The following is a 21,537-nucleotide window of genomic DNA, read 5'->3' as shown; positions in this document are numbered from 1 at the left end:
TTCATAGAAATGACGTCTAATTCAGAGCCTGGGTGCTGCCCTGCTCAACACAAATTCTTACTCCTTTACTGAGAAATAATGCAACTAACTTAATTCCACATAGTTCAAGAAAATACACGAGGGGATGACTCCACATCCTGAGTGGTACTAGTCACCTTATCCCCTCAGGAGTTCTCATAAGTGGGCAGAACAGTGAGAACTTGTATTTTTCCCTAAGACCTCTGCTTAATCACACTACCATGCTGTCCAAAATATTCATTAAACAGTTAACACAGGTGACTGAAAACAGAAAACACTACAGGCCAGACTCTTCCACATTTAACCAGAGGTCGTACATTAAAAGAATGAAATGGAATTTCTTTCTGTCATTTTTTGTTTTAAAGTTATTTTTCTCTCCAAGAAGAGAGTTCAGCCCTCATTTTGTATCGTGTGGCATAATAACACGGAATTTCTTTCTGGGGTTTCACATTCAGAGGTTAAACCTCACGCACATTGTCCATGTGTCTGGTGGGGAATCCTCTCTGCCCCACTCGCCCCCAATTCTCCCGTGAGGAGCTCACAGGGTTTTCACTTCATCTTGTCACAGTTTCATCCTTGGGGAGTGGGCAGGGAGCAGGGGTCCTATTTTCTCATCCACAGCTCTTGTTCCAGAAATTTGTGTATGTGTGAATTCTCTTCTCAGAGGACTTTCTTGTTATACTATTGATTGATAAGAAGAAAAATTTATTTTTATTTGATTCTCTGGAGTTGAGGGTTTTCATCGGATTTTTTAAGTTTTTCACACTCTCCTTTTCTTTATTTCCTATTACAGACTGAGCAGCTCTCTGGAATACGATTGGGATATTTTTAAAGCTGTTGACAGATGGGGAGCTGTTGTTCAGAGAGCTAAGTGACAAATGACCGTGGATGTGTGTGTGTGGCGGGGAGCATTCGCATCGGGGTGTCCTTAGAACGAAGTGCATTCCAACCAGCCAGTACCCGACACAGTGCCTGGCACATGGCAAGTGATCCACAACTGCCTGTTGATTGACTAAGTGAACAAATAGCTGGTACTTTATTGTGATATGATTCCCGAGCTTGAGATTTTGTTGTTGTTGTTCAGTCACTCTGTCATGTCTGACTCTTTGCGACCCCATGGACTGCAACATGCCAGGCTTCCCTGTCCTTCACTATCTCCTGGAGTTTGCTCATGTCCATTGAGTCGATGATGCCATCCAACCATCTTGTCCCCTGTCACCTCCTTCTCCACTCTTGGAGCCAAGGATGGTCCCAAAGAGGGATCCAAGGGAAGATGACGCTCTGTCCCAGAACCAGAAACTCAGGGGTGGGCCAGGGATCTGTGATGAAGAGGCAATTCCGAGGCCTCTAAGATTGAGAGTCATGCCCTAACTCTACAGTCTGGGGAGCTCTGTCCCTTGATGTCCACCCCCCACTTTGCTGCCCTCCTCCCCCCTCACTCCAGCCTCTCTCTCCCTGCAGCCTTCTCTTCTGCTGCCAGCGCCCCGTCCCTCCTCTAAGCCAATCCTGAAGGTCACTTCTTTACAAAGCCTTTTTGCTGCTTGTCCAGGCCTGTCTTTGTAATCAGCCCCACCACCGCTCCACAGAAAGATCCTCTTCACCTCCCGCCCCCCAAAATCGTTTTCCTGCACTTGCATGATCGTCACCGCCCTTGTCGCGTTAAAGCTGGCCACCTGAGACAGTTCAGTGAAGCACCGTAACAAACGACCACTATTAACTACGGGATAACGTTCTTTCAAACTAAATACAGGGACAAGAAATTAGGAGTGATGATCCACTTTGGAGAGAAAATGCCTTACAAAGAAGGATTCAAATCCTTTGACAGGGCAAGTGTTTTAACATCTGCCACCTGTACCCCCTTGCCCACATCAGAGTGACTTTCAGGGCAGTTAGATTTGGGAGTCCACCATCAGTGATCAGAATTGAACGGAACGCCCCCTTGTGGTCTTTTGTGAAAGAGCATCTCCTTTTGTTTGTGGTCTTTGCCCCCTACTGCGCCCTTTATCTATTTCAGCAACCACAGTTCACTGGCATCTCTGCGGTCACTAAAACCACTAGACATTTCTTCCTACTTGAACTTCGAAGTCCCAGGCCTCCCTGAAGTGCATTTGATCAGAGAGTATTTCAATGACTACGTTGCTTCAGGGCTTCCCTGGTGGCTCAGACAGTAAAGAATCCATCTGCCAATATAGGAGACAGGGGGTTGATCCCTGGGTTGGGAAGACCCCTTGGAGGAGGAAACGGCAACCCACTCCAGTATTCTTGCCTGAGAATTCCATGGACAGAGGAGCCTGGTGGGCTACAGTTCATGGAGCCACAAAAGGTTGGACATGATTGAGCAATTAATATACACACATGTGTTGTTTCAAAGAGATGCATAAATATTTTGCAACTTGCAGCATAGCTGCATAAAATAGGTTTTGAGTAACCACAACCCCTTGTTGGTCAATTTGAACTGGACACTTCACTAACACTAAAAGATCTCACATACTCTTCAAGCTCTCTGGTCCTTCACCTTAGCTACAAAACCCCAAGCCACACATTTTTTTAAGAACTCATTTGGTGGTAAAACCTGATCTGAAGCTATGTATAGGCTATATTCATTCCACTTCCTATGAACACAGGCATTTTTCCTACAGAAATGTTTTATTTGTTTAGTGGTTTCTTCTCCAGTGATCACTGAGAGAAATCCACCAAATATTCAGTATATTTATTGTATTAGCCTTTCAAATAAAAACAAAAACAAAAAAGCAAACCTTAAATCAGAAACACATCTGACCCTAACGTTAGCAGATGAGGGCTTAAGAACTTGTCTGAGCCCCAGCATAAAGTATAATTTTAAACATTCACGGATTGTTTTGTTTTGTGACATGGCATTGACTTTTAGTGCTATTAAATAAAGCCACCTTTGATTCTAGAAGTTCTGTATTAACAGGGCACAATGATCAATCCAGATTATATCTGAAAAATCTTATCAGTAGCCTACAGATGGAGGCCCAAACCTGCCCCTATCATTTCCAGATTTAAGGGAAATATTCGAGATCACTTGGTGACCATCTTGGGGACCCTGTGACATTTTTGGCACTTGCTCCTACTCCAAGTATTTAGATTCATAAGAATACAGGAAATTAAACTGGAAGGCTTCCCTCTTACACATCTCTCAGATTAGGACTTTCTGGGATAAATTTTCCTCAGTTTAATAGAACCTCAATGTCATGAAATGGAGCACAAATGTTATCAAAGCAATTCATTCAAAAGCGTAGTTTCCATAAGTTGTCTTTTTAAAAAGAGTGAATGGTGAGTTAAATACTTGCATGATTTTTCTCCCCAAATTAAAATTTTTAGAAGAAATTTTCTCTCACATCTGCCTGGACTTCAAGTGTGGCATCTTGTAAGTAGTTCCTTTGCCTGCTTAGAACATCTAGCTGAGTCACGAAGATGCCACTGTAAAGGAATTTCACTTGTTTTATTTTGCAAGAAAATATGAAGAGAAACCACTCTATTCCTTTTGTGGCCCTGAATGCAACTAATTTCTCAGCCGTGAATCAGCGATCCTAGCGTCCAAGTATTCCAGAGTGACTGTGTGAGTTCAAGGTAATCTTTTTTTTAAAGTGCCAAAGCACAAAATGAAGAGAATGGTGGGTGTATGGGTATCTTTGTGTATCTATTGTCATTATTGCCATCAGGAAGAAAGGCAAGGCACCCCCCATTTCATCAGAAAACTTCACGTAGTCAAAGTGTAGAGATAGAGAACTGATGTCTCATTCAACCAGCAGAAGTAGAAATGCAGGTACAGAATGGGGGAAAAGGTGGGTGGTGTGAGAGATGCTCTGATGGGAATTAAGCATGGGCATGGAGCAGTTGTTTTAATTCAGTTGAATTTATTAGATGCTGGTGCTTCGCTTCCTTTTAGCTTCAACTTCCTCGGATGTAGTTTGTTTGAGCAAAAGGAAAGCCTTCAGCACAGGCAAAATGAGAAATGAGCTTACATTTAACTTCAGCGCCCTTGATCTGTCACATTGTGTAAGCAAACAAATACGGCCCCTCCTCTAATCGACCCTCTTCTCTGCTCCTGGGTGCAGTGTGTACCCTTCTGTGGTGTACTGTGTGCCCCAAAAGCTGACCCAGACCTGCTTTGCCGGTGGGATTCTGACAGCACCCCGAGAAGCCCTCTGGAGGGCCTATGGAAGCACGAAGTGTCCCCTCCTCCCAGGGACACATGTCAGGGCCACGAGCTCTACTTTAGGTTCAGCGAGCTTCCTGTTCATAAGAAAGGAAAAAGCCACACTTCCTCCTCCTCCTTCCTCCTCTACACCTACAGCCACCTTTAGGAAGGCAAGCCATCTAGGGAGAGAGAAGTTCTTTTGAGCAGATCACTTTGCAATACAGGTCAAAGCTGGGGCTGGCTCTTGAACCTGGGCGTGCATTGTACTCACCTTAGATTCCTGGGAAGCTTTTCAAGTTCACTGACACCCCCGTATTTCCCCCACCCAGGGCAGAACAACAGAGTCAGGATCTTGGGGATGGGAGTAGGGTGGGCATTGTGTTTTTCAAATTCTCAATAATGACCTGGGACATGAAGATGTAACCAGCCTGCACATCTCTGTGGACCCTGAGATTAAACAAGTACCTCCCCAGCCCCTGGTTCTGCCAGTCAGGAACCCGAACAGTGCGTGTTGTCTGCTGAGCACCACCCAGTTGGACGCAGGTCAAGAACAAGCGAGGAGGCCCAGGTGACAGCAGAGATGCGGAAGGCAAAGGAATTCAGGCTTGACCTGGGGGCGGGGTGGTGCGTGGGGGATAGTTGAATGTAAAACTGCCAGACGAAGCAGAATGGAGAAAAACAAGGTGAAGGTGAATTTAGTCATTTCCTAAGACGTTCTTTGGCTTTGGGGATTCCTTATACTCTCTCTTGATGCTGGGTCATGTGTGAGCTTCTGCAATGGAGTGTGAACAGGTGTGTGTATGTAAAAAAATGCAGCGTGGTGAGTTAGGTCACCAGCTGTGCAGACATTAGATGGTGATAATAGTTCACCTTTGTGAAGGTGGCTCTTATGAGTTGAGAATTTTAGAATACTTTAGAATGGACCTTTAAAAAAGATTATATGGGAAAATTTAGGGGAAAGTAGAATATTTCATCCTTTTCTCCAGGCACACAACACCTAGGCAACACATACAAAGTGAAATTGTAATGGTGCTTGATAGATAAGCCTGGCTTCCCTGCTGGCTCAGTGGTAAAGAATCCACAGGCCAGCGCAGGAGACACAGGAGAGGCGGGTTCAGTCCCTGGGCCGGGAAGATGCCCTGCAGGAGTAAACGGCAATCCAGTCCAGTATTCTTGCCTGGAGAATCCCATGGACAGAGGAGCCTGGTGGGCTACAGTCCATGGGGTCGCAAAGAGTCAGACAGGACTGAGCTATTGAGCACGCATGCATGTACTTTACTAAGCCTGTTTGAAAACAAATCCTGTTGGGCCCCCGACAGGGATGATGGGTGTCCAGGCCACCAACTCCTCAGTTCTCCAATCTGAAAACACTCAAAGGGTGGAGAAAGAACTTGTACACATTTTTCAAACGATGTAACCAATGGAATCACCTCCCAACCCCCACTCTCCCACCAACTGGTACCCATTTTTATATTGACGACAGTTGGAAATGTTAAACACCAGTGAAAAACTTGAGATGTTACTGGCCCAGGTGTATTAAAATAAGATCAAAAATAGAAATATTAGATATATACACAAACAGCATAGGTGAAATGTGATGTGATATAGCATTTTCCATTCAAGCTTACAGTAGAAAAATTTAACAAACAAAACCTCTCTCTCACTTGCTCCAGTGACTCAGGAAAGCCTTCTCACTCATTTAGTTTCCAGCATAGCCTCATATAAATAGACTCACACAGATCACACACAATTTAGAAAAGATTGCTGAATCACAAAAATAGCCCCCAAACATGGCATTTTTACTTTCTAGAGTACAACTAAAATGAATACTTGATCAATAAAATAATGTTCAGAATCATTTGAAGCAGTGAAGAAAGCTCTGATGTTTTGTAAGGTCCTAGAAGGTTTTGCAGGGATTAGAATCATCTTGTTTGTCCAAACTACAAGGTCCAAAGAAGTCTGGATAGAGGAAATTGTGGAATTGAAAAGCTGGACTGTTAAAAAACATTCCTTCTATTGGCAGAGCAGTTCCTGAAGCTCCCTTCTAGGGGAGCTGGGCAAACCTGGATGGCTGGGGAGTCTGTGTTGCTTAACACGGTGGCCCTGCCTGCTTGCTGATGACACTTTCAAGGAAAGAGATTCCTCTGCCCAGCTGGGGTTCTGAGTGATCTCCTCGGAAGGAAGTGCTGACCAGTCCAGATTTCAGGGGGTGGGAGGTCACAGAAATCTGGAAAGGACAGGGAAGCATCTGACTTCACCTGCGAAATCTAACAGGTTGGATTAGTAGATTTTTTTTTTTTAAACAAATAAGCTCAAGCATAGAGAACATACAAAGAAGTGTCATGAAGACATCTGATTATTTCAGTTGTGCTCCTGTCTGCGATTTACAGAAATGGCCTCCAAACCACTGTGTCACATGCCCCCTCGTAAACAAGAGGCCGATGTGGGTGCACTTTTGTGGGATAGGTGTTTTCTTCTCAGAAACCCATGTCCAGGTGTTGGACTTGCAGAGCCAGTGTGCCCGCTGGGTGCAGGCTGGTGGGCATATCGCCCTTGAGAGGAGAATCCTTTCCCGTGGAAGAAGTCCTTCCTGAGTTTTAGCCTTGTTTGAAGGAAGCAAGGACAACCAGGGAAGCCAGCCCAGGAAATAACTAGTGACCAGGGATCGTTTTTCCCTTTGGAGGGAGGCGGCGGTCCCGTGCGTGGCTCGAGTCCCCGGCACTAAGGCTGCTGCTGGTACTGGCCCTCGGTGGCCGTGTAGAAGTCGCCCAGCACACTCTGTAGGTAGTCGAACGTCGGCCTCTCCTCTGCCTTTTCCTTCCAGCACATCTTCATGATGTCGTAGAGCTCATCCGGGCAGTTCTCCATGCGAGGCATCCTGTACCCTTGTGACAGGGCAGTCATCACATCCGCGTTAGTTCTCCCTGGAGGCAAAAAACCCACAGGTACCATTTAGAAGCCAGACTGAGGGTTATGCGATGCAGTGGTACCCACCTTCTTCATCCCTGGTTGGAGCAAATGTCAGAGGATGCTGTGGGCTGAACTGTGTTCCCACAGTCCCCGCTCTTCTGGAAATTCCTATACTGAAGACCCAGCCGCCCGGACCTCAGAATGGGACTGCGTTTACACATAGGGCCTGCAAAGAGGTGACCAAGCCTTTAGGGTGGGCCTAAGCCCCATCTGCCTGCTGTCTTTATAAGAAGAGGAGATTAGAACACTCTGGAGATGCAGGGAAAAGCCAGAGAGAAGACAAATGGAGAAGATGTTGTCTCAAGGGCCAAGGATGAGCCTTGGAGAAAGCAATCCTGTCAACACCTTGATCTTGGACTCCCGGCCTGAAGAACTTCGAGAAAATACATTTCTGTTGTCTGAGCAATTCAGTTTGCAGTATTTTGTTACAGCAGCTCTCAAAACTGGTAGAGGGGCTAAGGACATTTCTGTAAGCAACGTAATCATATAAAGGAGGTTAGTACAAAGAGGATCTAGGCAGCATTCAGCTGCCAAAGTAAAAACAGGTGAATGTGATAAGCAGAAGACAGAGTGAGTTCCCTTTAATGACAAAAGGATGTTGGATCTGACAGAACTTGTGAATAAACAAGCCGAATTCTAACATGTCATCTCACTGTCTTCTGCGCTATTTTTTTCCCCGAGCTTCTACCAGTAATTAAAAAAAAAAATCATTTTCTCATCCATTATCTCCTCCCAATACTTTTCAAAATCAGCTTTTCATTGCAAGTTTACTTAAAGAAGTCAGTATCCTTAAGTGAGCTAGACCAACTGTTTCATTTCCACTCCTCAAGTTGTTCTCAGGACAAGAAGAGGCAGAGCTTGGTGGGCTCTGGCGAGGGAACCAGCGTGCCCACGTGCTACGTCACTTCAGTTGTGTCTGACTCTTTGTGACTCCGTGGACTGTAGCCCGCCAGGCTCCTCTGTCCATGAGGTTTTCCAAAATACTGGAGTGGGTTGCCATTCCCTTCTCCACGGGATCTTCCTGACTTAGGGATCCATCCCGTGTCTCTTAAATGTCTCCTGCATTGGCAGGAGGGTTCTTTACCACTAGCTCCACCTGGGAAGCCCAGGGCACCCACTATTCCTGCCGGGCTCTGCAGGATCACTGACTGTGGAGGATGGCTTTTACTATGATCACTTGTCTCAGGGTAGCTCAGACACCGAACTGTCCATTTTTGACGCTGAGAAGAGCTTTCAGGGGAAAAAAAAGGCCATTTTAATAATATTTGTTGCCATCATTAAAATGGGATAAGAAAACATGGTCATTCGGCCATTTTAGCAGGCTTCCCTGGTGGCTCAATGGTAAAGAATCCGCCTGAAAGATAGGAGACCTGGGTTTGATGATTCGGTCGGGAAAATCCCTTGGAGAAGGGAATGGCAACCCACTCTTGCCTGGAGTATCCCATGGATAGAGGAGCCTGGCAGGCTATAGTCCATGGGGTCGCAAAGAGTTGGACACAACTGAGTGAATAAACAACAACATCAACAAGGGGCTGGAGGGGGGCAGGCGGATCGGGAAGTTAGGGTCTAATGGGTACAGTATCAGTCTGGGAAGACGAAGTCATTCTGGAAATGAATGGTGTTGATAAGCCCAGCAGGTGAAGGCAAGGTGGCCAGGTTTCCAAAGGAGCTAGTGATGCGGCTCTGGGCCAGAGCCTCCTTCTCCAAGCCCCAGAGCTTCCTCCACACATCACTGTGGAGCATGCAGTACCTACCACACAACACTTGTGAGGCTGTATGTTTATTGATCAGGTGTCAGTTACAGGCAGAGTAAATAATCTTTCTCTATAGGTTATAGATAGATAACGTCAGATATCTCGGCTGATTCAGAAATACCGTCCCCATTTTGCAGTGGTGTTATTCATTAACTTCAGTGTCTAGAGCAGAGCAGCCGTCAGAATATGAAATTTGGCACTGGAGGGTTTCACAGGATCGTCAGCCCACTGTGTAGGCCCAACCCGAAGGCTTCCCTCTCCCGCCGGCCCTCCAGGCCCAACAGCAGCGAAAGTGACCAGGAGCCTGGAGGCCACATCACTGCTCTGCCCCAAAGCCTCCCGTCTCTTGCAAAGTCAGAGGTGAAGCCCCTGGGCGGCCTCTGAGGCTCGCATCCGCTCCATGTCTGCCCCACACCTCCTGCCCCTGCTCGGGACCCTGCTCTTGCTGTTTTTGGGACACCCAGCCCCGGACAGCCCCTGGGGCTCTCTGTCAAGTCAGTGAGTCCCTGCTGCTACCAGATCGCTTTTAGAACCTGCAACCCATCCCCCAAACCCCAATCCCTAAACCATCACACCCTCCCCCAACAGCATACTTCCCATCCTACATACGGTCCTTATTATCAGTGATTATTATAAATGATTGTAATCAATACTTAACTATTAGCTCTCAAGGGAGGAGCTGGGACTGCTCCATCCGGCACCTTGGGAATGCTTAGCCCCCTCAGATTTTTGAATGAGGGAATGATTTAAACATTAAAGATTTACTTTTAAATTGACTGTATCCATTGATTTTGCGAAAAGCCCAACATTAACAAGAATGAGACGGCTTTGGGAAAAATCCCTCTGCTTGCATGTTCCTGGAAAAGGGAGGGCTGGCAGAATCCGGCTGGGAAGATGTTAGGAATCTGGAAATACTGAATGATGTCCCCACAGCTAGTAAGCTGAGGATCTAAAGAATCATTTGTTTGCAGACAGAGGTGGTTGTCTCTTGAAGTGGCAGAGACTCCGAAGTACATTATACAAATCTCTGTTTCAGGAAAGAATCATACTGCCTCATCTCTATGTCCGTTTTCTCCACCATCCGGTGTGAGGCTTGGGAGGAGCCCCGTGTCTAGTCCTCCAACCATGTTGCTTCAGCAATATTTGTGACCACGCCAGCACATTCTAGGCTGTTAGTAGTGGAATTCATTAGTGGAGCGACAGAATATGCACTCAGACAAGAAGGCGGAGAAGTGTCTAAGCATATTTTAGAACACCTTCCGCTAAAGACAGTCAAAGTTCTCACACCCTTGTCTTTCCTCTGGATATTTGGTCATCTTTTTTATGTCTCATACCACCTGTCTTTTTTCTCATATATATCCTGCAAATGGAGATAGGTAAGTAAGCAGTACCTGGGTAGGGAATTTTCCCATAGGTGACAATTTCGTACAGGAGAATTCCAAAGGACCACACGTCAGACTTGATGGTGAAACATCCGAAGTTGATTGCTTCTGGAGCTGTCCACTTAATGGGGAACTTAGCACCTAGGGGAGAAGACACAGGGGCTTTACTTGGGTCTCTGAGCTGAAACAAAAAAGTCACAGGCGTGTGACTCTCACACTTTCCTTCTTTGGGGGGGAAAGTTTTGATGATTTATTTTGAATGGGTAACACATGCATATCCTAGGTGGTTCAGTGATAAAGAACCCACCTGTCAATGCAGGAGACCCAGGTTCAATCCCTGGGTCGAGAAGATCCCCTGGAGAAGGAAATGGCAACCCACTCCAGTATTCTTGCCTGGAAAATCCCATGAACAGAGGAGCCTAGCAGGCTACAGTCCGTGGGATCACAAAGAGTCGGACACGACTGACGCTCCTGAGCACACACACACACACAGGCTTGTCAAATTCTACTAAACCAACGTCATAAATGGATCTCCTGGGTCTGAATCCTGGCTCTCCCACTTACTATATGGCTTCAGAAGCTTCTGAACCTCTCCTTTTTCCTCATATACAAGATGGAAACAATATACTACTTGTCATATAGGGTTACTGCAGAATTAATGAGACAATGTATGAAAAGCACTTAGAACAGCAGCTGCCTCACTGCAAAGCTCACTGCCTTTTAGATTGCTGCTGTTGTTCAGTCGCTCAGTTGTGTCTGACTATCTGCGACCCCACAGACTGCAGCACGCCAGGTTTCCCTGTCCTTCACTACCTCCCAGAGTTTGCTCAAACTCGTGTCCATTGAATAGGTGATGCCACCTCTCCACCTCATCCTCTGTCACTCCCTCCTTCTCCTGCCCTCAGTCTTCCTCAGCATTAAGGTCTTTTCCTTTTGCCTACTTCTCCTCAAACTGTTTTCCTTGACCTGTTATTTTGCTGAAGGTGCTTAAGGCCAAAGATAAATTATAGTCCACCGAAGAGTACCGAAACTTGAGGCAGGAGAACCACCTTAAGCATGACAAATGCAAGAGATGTTTCGCAAATCAAAACAATGTGTTCAGTCTGTTTGTCACACCTATGAATTCTGTGGACACCTTCCAGAAATAACACACATGTTGTTAAATTAATCCTTGTTTAACAAGTCTTAGGAATATCAAGGAAGTGCTTGACTCTTTCAGAAGAGAAAGGACTGCAAAAAACCCCAAAAAACAACTCACTGAAATTTCAGGAATGAGATTGTCAGAGTCCTCAGATCACAAGCAACACAGAATAGTCTCCAACAGGAGAGGCCAGTGCAGGCAGACTGGCCGGCTTTGGAGCGACAGGCCAGGGGCTCGGGGATTTACCCTGCTCTGGATGTTCTTTGGTTTCCATGTATAATATGGAATGTGGGGAAATAAAGGAGTGTATTTTTGTAGTGTTACATTCACTTCTGTGTATGAGTGTGATAATTTCCATGATTTAATTTGTATTGGGTTGGCCAGAAGGTTCGTTCGGGTTTTTCCATAAGATGCAATGGAGAAACCTGAACAAAATTTTTGGGCAACCCAACAGTTAAAAGGCCAGAATATAGCTTCGAATAGTATAGCATAGAATTATTGTTACAAATATTTTTTCTACAGTGAAGTGAAGTGTACCCCATTGGGTGAAAAGCTCTGACATGTTATATGAACAGAGAATTACGATTCTGCCAAGCCTTTTCTTGTTTTGCCTTGCTTAACTGAAATACAAATGACAGCATTTGTAAATTTTATAAAAGTATCATATAGAGATAACTGAAAGAGTCATTTAAAAAAAAACAATTAGAATACACCACAAACTGCAGCTATGGTACATTTTGAATACTGTACCAAATGAATTCTTTTTTTTTTTTAATGATGCCTATTGTAGTTGCTTTGTTAAAAATAGGCAAAAATTAAACAATAACCAAACACCTAAAGACAGCTCTGGGAACATACCTTCTCTGGCTGTGTACTCGTTATCTTCAATCACTCGAGCAAGACCAAAGTCTGCGATTTTGCACATGAGAGACTCGGAGACAAGCACATTAGCGGCTCGTAGGTCCCGGTGGATGTAGTTCTTCCTCTCGATGTACGCCATTCCCTCGGCAATCTGGAAGCAGAACAAGGCTCTCCTTTAGACGTTCCACTTAGGCCCAGAGAGGAAAATCAGAAAGCTTCTGAGTTCTTGTATGATATTCTGATGGTTCAAGTTTTTCAAACAGTGGGTAAAGTATAATCACCCCCCGTGAGTCCTCTCTAAAATAACTGTTCCTCCAAATCTCCAATGATGACAATCACTCTCAGCATGACTATTTAAGTTGTCTCAACCTTTCTCAATGTGTGAAGACCCTTTGGAAGACTCTGTAGATACAAGGACGTCATTGTTGCAGCTTTTCAGAAGAGAAAACAGAGCTGGGGGAGTGATATGCTAACAGACCCAAGAGCAGGCTGTCCCTGTCACCACATATTCACGCAAGAAAAGTTGATTCTAGATTCCATTAGCCAAAGTAGTCTCTGATTTCTTCCTCTTGTTGCAAAATAGAGAAACAGAGCTGGATTTACTGGTGTCCGTCACCATATCCCTGCTGTCCAGTTAGTTGACTGCCCACAGGACCCAGGCTTCAAGCTCTCTCTGCACAGTCCCTCCAGGATGAGCAGAAAGAGTCACCCAGACACAAAGCTGACAGATGGCAGGAGAGAAGCAATGAGCCAAAGATAAAACAGGGGTGGTGAAACCGCTATGCATCACTTACTGGAAAACCGGGTTAAGGAATTAAAATAGGGTTATTTAGGAAAACATTGCCAAATTATTAAGATAAGAATCAAGAAGCAAGAAAGGAAGGGAGGAAGGGAGGGATGGAGGGAGGGGACGGAAGGAAGGAGAGAGGGATGCATGAAAGAAGGGAGGGCGGGAGGAAGGGAAGGACCAAGGAGCTGTGTCTGGTGAGCAGTTAGAGGGGAAACTAATTAGGATTCCTTCACACAGGAATGAGTGTATTCTGCAGATTCTACCTTGAATTCCAGGCAGCTCAGGGTGGGGGGCCTGACTCCCCCCTAACTCCATCCTCCTTATCATTCATCAAAGGCCAGTTCAGCGGGCAGGCGCTGCGGCTCAGCAAAGGCTTAGCTCCTTATACATGCGATGCTTCTTCTGACTCCAATGACTACAGACTGGGACTAGAGACTCCAATGACTGGACTGGGGACCAGGAAGAGCCGAGGTTTGCTAGCCGGACATTGCATCTGGGACCCTCGCCAGACACGCCTCCAGGATGTGACCCACCACTCAGAGAAGCCCAGAGGACACAGGCTGAATCTCTAACCTGGGGCACCAAGGACTCACGTCTCTCTCATTCTTGGTGATGGATCCGAACGCTCAGCTCATGAAAAGCATACTGGGAACTTGTTGGTAAGGCTCTTCTTACACACTCACTGAATTCTGCATTTACACAAGCCTGAATGCATTTTTAAAAAACATGATTCTCTGAAATAACAACAGACTTGCAGCAAGTCCAGCTTATTCTGGCTTTCTTTTTCATCTCAGGGTTCGTTAAGGAGCTCATATTGCAAATAATAATAACGGCACTCACCAAGACGAAGATTTGAAACAATAGCATTCGCCAAGTGGAAAAAACAATGGATATGAGAGCATAACAAAAGCTTTTGGATAGGACTTGTTCTGAGGTCACAAAAGACTACAATTCTCTTTTTATATAAAATGTACTATTTCCCTGGTCTGTGTGCATTGGTCTTTCTGGGTTTCTTTCTTTCTTTTAAACCTTAATCTTTTTTTTTTTTTTTTTGGTTGTTGTATTTACTTTGACTAAAGTAAATCCAGCTCTATTTCTCTATTTCTTAACACCAGGAAGAAATCAGAGACCACTCGGGCTAATGGAATCTAGGATCAACTTTTCTTCTGTGAATATGTTCTACCTCCTCTGGGCCACTTAGTCTAGCAGCTGTCAGCATGGAAGAAAGAGCTGTTGCATAAATACATCACCCCCAGGCTCAGCCATCCTCTGGGATCCAAGGAGGGGGTGGTGCTCACCTCCTACTTTCCTTTTAATTAAATTATAGTTCATTTACAATGTTCCAGTCACAATGTACTGCAAAGTGACTCAGTTATATCTGTATATTGGGTTGGCCAAAAAGTTCATTCTGGTTTATCATAAGATCTTACGGAAAAACCTGAAAGAACTTTTTGGCCAACCCAATACATGTGTATTCTTTTTCAGATTCTTTTCCATTACAGGTTATTATAAGATATTGAATATAGTTTCCTGCACTCTACAGCAGGTCCTTGGTGTTTATCTGTTTTATATATAGTAGCATGGATCTGGGGCTTCCCAGGTGGCTCAGTGGGTACAAAATCTGCCTGCAATGCAGGAAATGGGGAGATGCAGGTTTGATCCCTGGGTTGGGAAGATTCTCTGGAGGGGAGCATGGCAACCCACTCTAGTATTCTTGCCTGGAGAATTCCATGGACAGAGGAGCCTGGTGGGCTATAGTCCATAGGGTCGTGAAGAGTCAGACACAACTGAAGTGACTTAATATGCATGCATGCATGCTCACAGCATGTATCTGTTAATCCCACCAGCTTGGGAAGGGTGAATTGTGAAGGAGTTGGGTGGAGTTGCTCAGGTCTGATGAGGATAGAATCTGAATCAGGAGATTCCTTTGCACCCAGAGGTATTTTACATAAATGATGATGATGATAATAATAAGGTGGCTGATTGACAGGTAGGTAGGTAGACATATAGAGAGAGATGGTAATAACCACCACTTCTCCCAGTACTAAAGGAGCACTTTTTATGCACCAGACACTGTTTTACCTTCATTAAACCTACTTCACATTTCATCTGAAAAACAAATCTATCAGGAAAGTTTTATTTCCATTGTACACATGCAAATGAGACTTAAGGAGGCACAGGAACCTCCTGAAAGTCACAGAGGGAGGGAGAGAGCCAGGACTGACACCCAGGAGGGTCGACCTCCAGGTCACATCCCAGAATGTCCTGTCAGCAAGAGAGCTCACAACCAGATGCTTCTGGAACTCAAATTTTTCATCAAGAGGATACTATTTTGCTGAGAAGAGGAAAGAATGCTTTTGACATTTCCTCTTAGAGAATCAATGTTGTTAAGTCCAAATTTCACAGCTCAGAAACGCTATCACAAACCCTCCCCAGGCAGAGTTCAGGAAGGACATACAAGCTTGGACATGCATGGGTTGTCTTTGTCTGGAAGAGTGCTTCTCAACCTTTTTTCATTATCACCCCCTAAGGAGAAAAATTGGAGGGCAAGAGGAGAATGGAGTGACAGAGGATAAGATGGTTGGATGGCATCACTGACTCAATGGACATGAATTTGAGCAAACTCTGGGAGATAGTGGAGGACAGAGGAGCCTGGCATGCTGTAGTTCATGGGGTCGCAAAGAGTTGGACATGATTTAACGACTGAACAACAACAACAAAAATAAATACAATGAAATAGGACTTCATCCAGTAGGTCTGAGCTGTGGAGGGCCACAAAAATATCTAAGCTTTCCTCATCCCCCACGAATGAGTTCTGACTCCTGTGGGGGCGATCTTGCCCCATTTTGAATTCTTGGTCTAGAAGCTAAATTAAGCAAAGAAGGTATAAAGCCCGTTTTGCTCTATGACTCAAAAGCAGCAAATAAGATGGATGATGATATGTTCTTGGCTTGGATGAGGTTAACACTCTGTCAGAATGAAAATAACCAGGCTAAAATTAAGCAGGAAAATAGTCTTTCATTCAAATACCCCTATACATTGTGAAAAAAGCAATAACTATCTTTCCTTTTGGAAAATTTGACAAGGCTGAAAGGAAATTATTTTCCTAGAGTCATGCCACAGGTTAGTGCAATGGTTTGGAAGTGACTTTAATTTCCCTTCTGCTCATTTAGCGGTTATATTAAGTTTTAACCCTTATGACCATATTTCTTAACTCTGGCTGGCTGTGTCCCCAGGCATCTTATGTTAACCCAGGTCTCACCCTAAACCACCTAAGCCTGCATCCCTAACAGTGAGGCCTCCCTGGCTGGGTGTGATGTGCAGTCCAGGTGCAGAACTGCCTTGGCCCTTGTCACTTTCTGGGAGTTTGACTCTGATCATGATTTATTCAATAAGAACCCGGATTTTAATAGGCTCTTTGACTGCACACTGAACTTGAAGAAGCATTGCATTAGATCCAGTGCTTTTCAACTTCAGCTGTCTTAGGATTTAAAGTTCTAGACAGACTGGAATGAAATCTCAATCTCAGGCTCAAGAATGGATGGACAATTGTCCTCCTAACGCTGGGGAAAGGAGGTCCCCACACAACTCAACTGAGGAGAAACAAGGAGCAAGATGAGCAGAGCTGGCAGGAAAGAGCCCAGGCGGGGAGGCGAGGGTGCCAAACGGGGATGCCAAAAGGGGGCTGACAGCCCAGATGGTGGGCAGCTCAGAACGTGTGTCCTGAGATTCTGTTTCTTTTGTAACTTAGGGAGAATACAAGGCTCGGAGCTCAGAAGCAGGGAAACTGGAATCTCTTCCTGCACATCAAGGTTCTGGGGTCAGGCTATTACTGAGAGGGCTTAGAAAACTGATTTAACCTCTCAGCTTTAAATAGTCGGAGGGGATTCTCTACCTCTTGAGCCACATCGGCATCACGGCAGCATCAGGCTCAGTGACGCGCAAACATGAGAAAACCTTGACTTTCTGAACCACCTGCCAACACTAAAGAAGAACTAAAAATGTCTCTTGTCTCCATGGGCTAATTTCTAACTTTGTATTAGAGTGTCTGTGTGTGAAGCGAGTGGAAATTTGAAGTAGAAAGCTCCCTTATGACCTAAAATGAGAATAATCATACAAGGAGACAACGTTGGTGATGTGTCTGGGCTTTTCGTTTAAAGCTACCTTGATTGACGGTCACATGGGCTGGCCATTTCCTGAGGTCAAACAGCGTGGCGGGCATACATGTCTAGTTCCTCTTTTTCTACCTTCAATGGAAATATATGTGACATTTTCTCTCTTTAATGTTTCTGTGTGCAAGTGTGTATGTGTGTGTGTGTGTGTGCGCGTGTGCAAACTCCCAAGAAAACAGGGTGGAACCACTTGGAAGTGAACTGCTGGGACCCCCACCTGAGCAGTAACCCAGCAGCTTCTGGCAACATTTCCCAGGCATCTGGTACCCAGTAAAAGTTCTAGGCACTGAGAAGACATTAAAAGTGATGCTTCCTGAGTTAGAGGTCAATCTTATCTTGCATGCGTGCATGCTAAGTCACTTCAGTCATGTCCAACTCTTTGAGACCCCATGGACTGTAGCTTGTCAGGTTCCTCTGTCCATGGGATTCTCCAGGCAAGAATACTGCAGCAGGTAGCCATTCCCTTCTCTGGGAGATCTTCCCGACCTGGGGCTCGAACCCAGGTCTGCTGCACTGCAGGCAGATTCTGTATCACTGAGCCATCAGGGAAGCCCCAGTCTCATCTTGGTGCTAAATAAGCAGACCCCCAGCCTCATGGCTGTTCTCCAGGGGGGCCTTTCAACATGCTGTGAGAAGGAAAAGTGTGACCATTGGGTGACTGCCAATCAGCTTCCCAGACAGGACCAAAGAGGAGACTCTGACCCCAAATACGGGGAAGCTGCTGTTCTGAGAAATGGGTGAGTAACAGGCTATCTTGCTTAATGAGTGATTTGTAAAATTTTGATGAGCAGAGCCCACATGAGACAGAGCGGATGGAATAAAGGAACCTAATTGACGGACTTGATGTGATTTCTCGAGCAAAGCTAAAATCTGCCCCAGGAAATTCCAGCCCGAAAGAAAACTGGAACTGAAAACCCAGCCTGTCTTCGAATTGGCCAGTTGGAAAACATTTGTCGCTTAGATGAGCAGTGAGAGAGAAAGAACAAGAAACCTGCCAGAAAGCAGCAAAGACTAAACTTTGGTTTTCTTGTGGCACATTGTGGCAGTTGTGCCATGAGGCATTGTTTGCCTTGCTCTCTAGATACATACTTTCTTCCTACACTTGGGAAAAACAGAATTCAAATAATTAATCACTTGCAAAAATGCTAGGGAGATTACAAAATAATAATAGTGTTAATATTAATAAGCTGGAACTGAGCCAAAGGGTAAAAACCTCTCAAGCCTCTCTCAAGGGTTCTCTCCATCACCCTGGGGTCAATCCTAAATGGATCTGAAAAGACCATTTCATGACAAAAGGAAAATAAAATGCAGAGAAAACAGTTTTCAAAAAGAAAGTTTAAGTAAGAACACATTTCTTTGGTACTCCAAATGGGACAGCATTTGCTTTGTGGCAGGTGATACTTCCTATAGATGTACTTTTCCATCTATCAATATTCACTGAGCCTCCATACTGGATCCCTGCACTCTTTAATCCATAATTTGGATGAAGGAAGGGATGGCTTAGAGAGCTCATTCCTTGCTATGTTTGAGCATCACATTTCTTAGAAATTATGTTTTAGCTATATCGGGTTATTAAAATATTCTTCTTTATTCCTCTTTTTCCAGCAAAACATCTAAGAAATAATGGAAGCTATGGCTTTGGTGATGATGGTGATGATGATGGTAAGGATGCTGATGTGATGATGTGATGGTGATGACGACAGAGATGATGATGAGGGTGGTGGAGATAGTGACAGTGATGATGATAATAGTGATGGTGATGATGACAGCTACCATGTTTGGCTGCTTACTCTGCCCAGGCACCTTGCCAGGCATTTATAATCCCTAAAACAAGCCTATGAAGTAGCCAGCATTCTTAGTAAAGATGAGAAAGCTGAGTCTTGGAGAAGTAAGATTTTTTTCCTAGACAGACTTGGATTTGAATCCAAAGCTGGCTGGTCCTACCCTCTGTGCCCTTAATTATGTATCTGTACTAGCTTTTTCCTCTTAAAAGGGCTATAAACAGCAGAATGCTTGCAAGTTGACATCAGGGGAAAGGAAAGAAAGAAGAAATAATAACTAGATCATTTAACAAGTGGCCACATTAAAGTGTGCAGTCTGTAATATCTTCATAGCTGAAAGATGAGGGCAGAGTTTGACACATACAAATTTAGGGCTGGTGAAGTTCTCTAATAGATCAAAATTTAATCAGTTCAGGGACTTTCCTGGTGATCCAGCGGTTAAGAATTTGTTTTCCAATGCAGGAGACAGGGATTTGATCCCTGGTTGGGGAACTAATATCACACATGCTACGGGGCAACTAGGCAGCCCGTGCATTGTAACTAGAGAATTCTTCATGCCACAGTGAAGACCCAGTTTAGCCAAATAAAAAAAAATCCATCCAAAAGCATGCAAGGACCCACAAAGCCTCAGGAAGACACAATTTCCACACAGACAACATCACAAAATAGTCATACTTAAATCACTAAGTTTCCATCAAAGAGATTTACCTTCATTAGCAGAAAAGAAAGAACCATTTGTCAACTAATTCTCATAGACTTTCTCCTACAAAAACTTATTGGACCAGCTCATATCCATTAAGATGGTTGTTATAAAAACAGCCAAACCACACACACAAAAGAAAATAAACAGTGTTGAGGAAGTGGAGAAATTAGCTATTGCTGATGGGAATATAGAATGGTATAGCCACTGTGGAAACCAGAATGAGTGTTCCTCAAAAAATTCAACATAGGATTACTGCACAATCCATCAATTCCACTACTGGGTATAAAGCACAAACAACCAAAAGTAGATAATTAATATTTGCACAATCTCGGACAGATACACTCCTGATCATAGAAGCATTATTCACAATAGCCAAAAGGCAGAAACAACTCAAGTGTCCATCAGAAATGAAACAAAACCAAATTGCAGTCTATACAAACAATGGAATATGATTCAGCCATAAGAAGGAATGGAATTCTAACACAAACTACAACATGGATAAACCCTGAGGACAGTAAGATAAGAGCAATAAATAAGCCAGTCACAGAAGGGCATATACTGAATGATTCCACTCAGACAGGGTCCTCAGAAGATCAAATTCACAGAGACGGAAAGGGGAATGATGGCTGCTGAGGGCTGGTGGGAGGGAGGAGCGGAGTTAACGTTTCATGGGTACACAGTGTCAGTTCTGCAAGATGAAAAGGGTTCTGGAGATAGATGGTGGTGATGTCCACACAGCAGTGGGAATACCACTGCCAGCCGGATGCCACTGAACTGTGCATTTAATAATGGATGAAATGGTAAACTTTAGGTTATGTGTATTTTATCACAGTTGAAACATAAAACGGGGAGCTTCCAGCTGTAGGAAAGCAGGAACAGAAGGTGGAAAGTCTGCTGGTTGCAGCAGAGTGGGCCACACCCACTGCCCACCACTGCACAGTGCATTCTGCAGCTTGTGGTGGCACCCTGGCCAGGGACGCCCATGCACAGCTGGGGGGACCAAGTCAAACTGGGCAGTGGTCAGGGCTCCTCCCATACCACTTCCTCCCCAGGCCACTCCTCAGTCTAACCTCAAATAGACCTGGCCGAGGTGTGAATACACAACTAGGGATCAGCAGGAAGTAGACCAACGATGCCTCAGAAGATAGTCAGACGGCTGTGACGATGGGTCAGAGACTTACAATGAGTCATCTTGGGTTTTATACAAAACAGGGGCAAGTTTCTTCTCAAAATCTCAACTTTTCCACTCTATGAAATGCGCTAAGAATAGCATCACCTGAGAGATGAGACAGATGAGACTGAAAAGGAGAATGCGAGACTACTCAACGCAAGATGGAGATTAACGATTCCCAACATTAATACATCCTACTGTAGAGCACATGGATCTCTGCTCAGTGCTATGTGGCAGCCTGGATGGGAGGGGAGTTTGGGGGAGAATGGATACACGTATATGTACGCCTGAGTCCCTTTGCTGTCTACTTGAAACTATCACAATATTGTTAATTGGCTATATCCCAGTATAAAATAAAAATTTAAAATGGTAAAAAAAAAAGATGAAATGGGATCATAGCAAATAGTAGTGATTTCCTTTATTTATTTATTTATTTGAAATAATATGATTTCCTTTTTTTAAAGCAACTTTTTTACTGTGGGAAGATGTACATAACATAAAATTTACTATTTAAACCATAAAAAAAAGTTATTACTACTACTGTTAATAATCCCTGGAGAAGGGCATGGCAACCTACTCCAGTATTGTTGCCTGGAGAACTCCATGGACAGAGAAGCCTGGCAGGCTAC

At 44.6% G+C, this 21,537-nt stretch overlaps 1 protein-coding gene across 4 annotated transcripts in view; it reads right to left on the bottom strand.

The window, feature by feature from the left end:
- Nucleotides 1-5,694: 5,694 nt before the first annotated feature.
- Nucleotides 5,695-21,537, bottom strand: part of LYN (LYN proto-oncogene, Src family tyrosine kinase) — a 107,522-nt gene continuing 91,679 nt past the window's right edge. For all 4 annotated transcript variants that reach the window (XM_043879878.1, XM_043879880.1, XM_043879879.1 and 1 more), the window contains exons 11-13: nt 12,289-12,442; nt 10,299-10,430; nt 5,695-7,107 (exon numbers count right to left, since the gene is read on the bottom strand). In XM_043879878.1, the coding sequence (XP_043735813.1) occupies nt 6,905-7,107; nt 10,299-10,430; nt 12,289-12,442 (489 nt within the window). In that variant the 3' untranslated portion in view covers nt 5,695-6,904. The remainder of the gene's footprint in view (nt 7,108-10,298; nt 10,431-12,288; nt 12,443-21,537) is intronic.

The sequence above is a fragment of the Cervus elaphus genome, chromosome 21 (genome assembly GCF_910594005.1).
Source record: "Cervus elaphus chromosome 21, mCerEla1.1, whole genome shotgun sequence".
NCBI classification, from domain to species: domain Eukaryota; kingdom Metazoa; phylum Chordata; class Mammalia; order Artiodactyla; family Cervidae; genus Cervus; species Cervus elaphus.
This window is presented reverse-complemented; position numbering and strand designations above follow the sequence as displayed.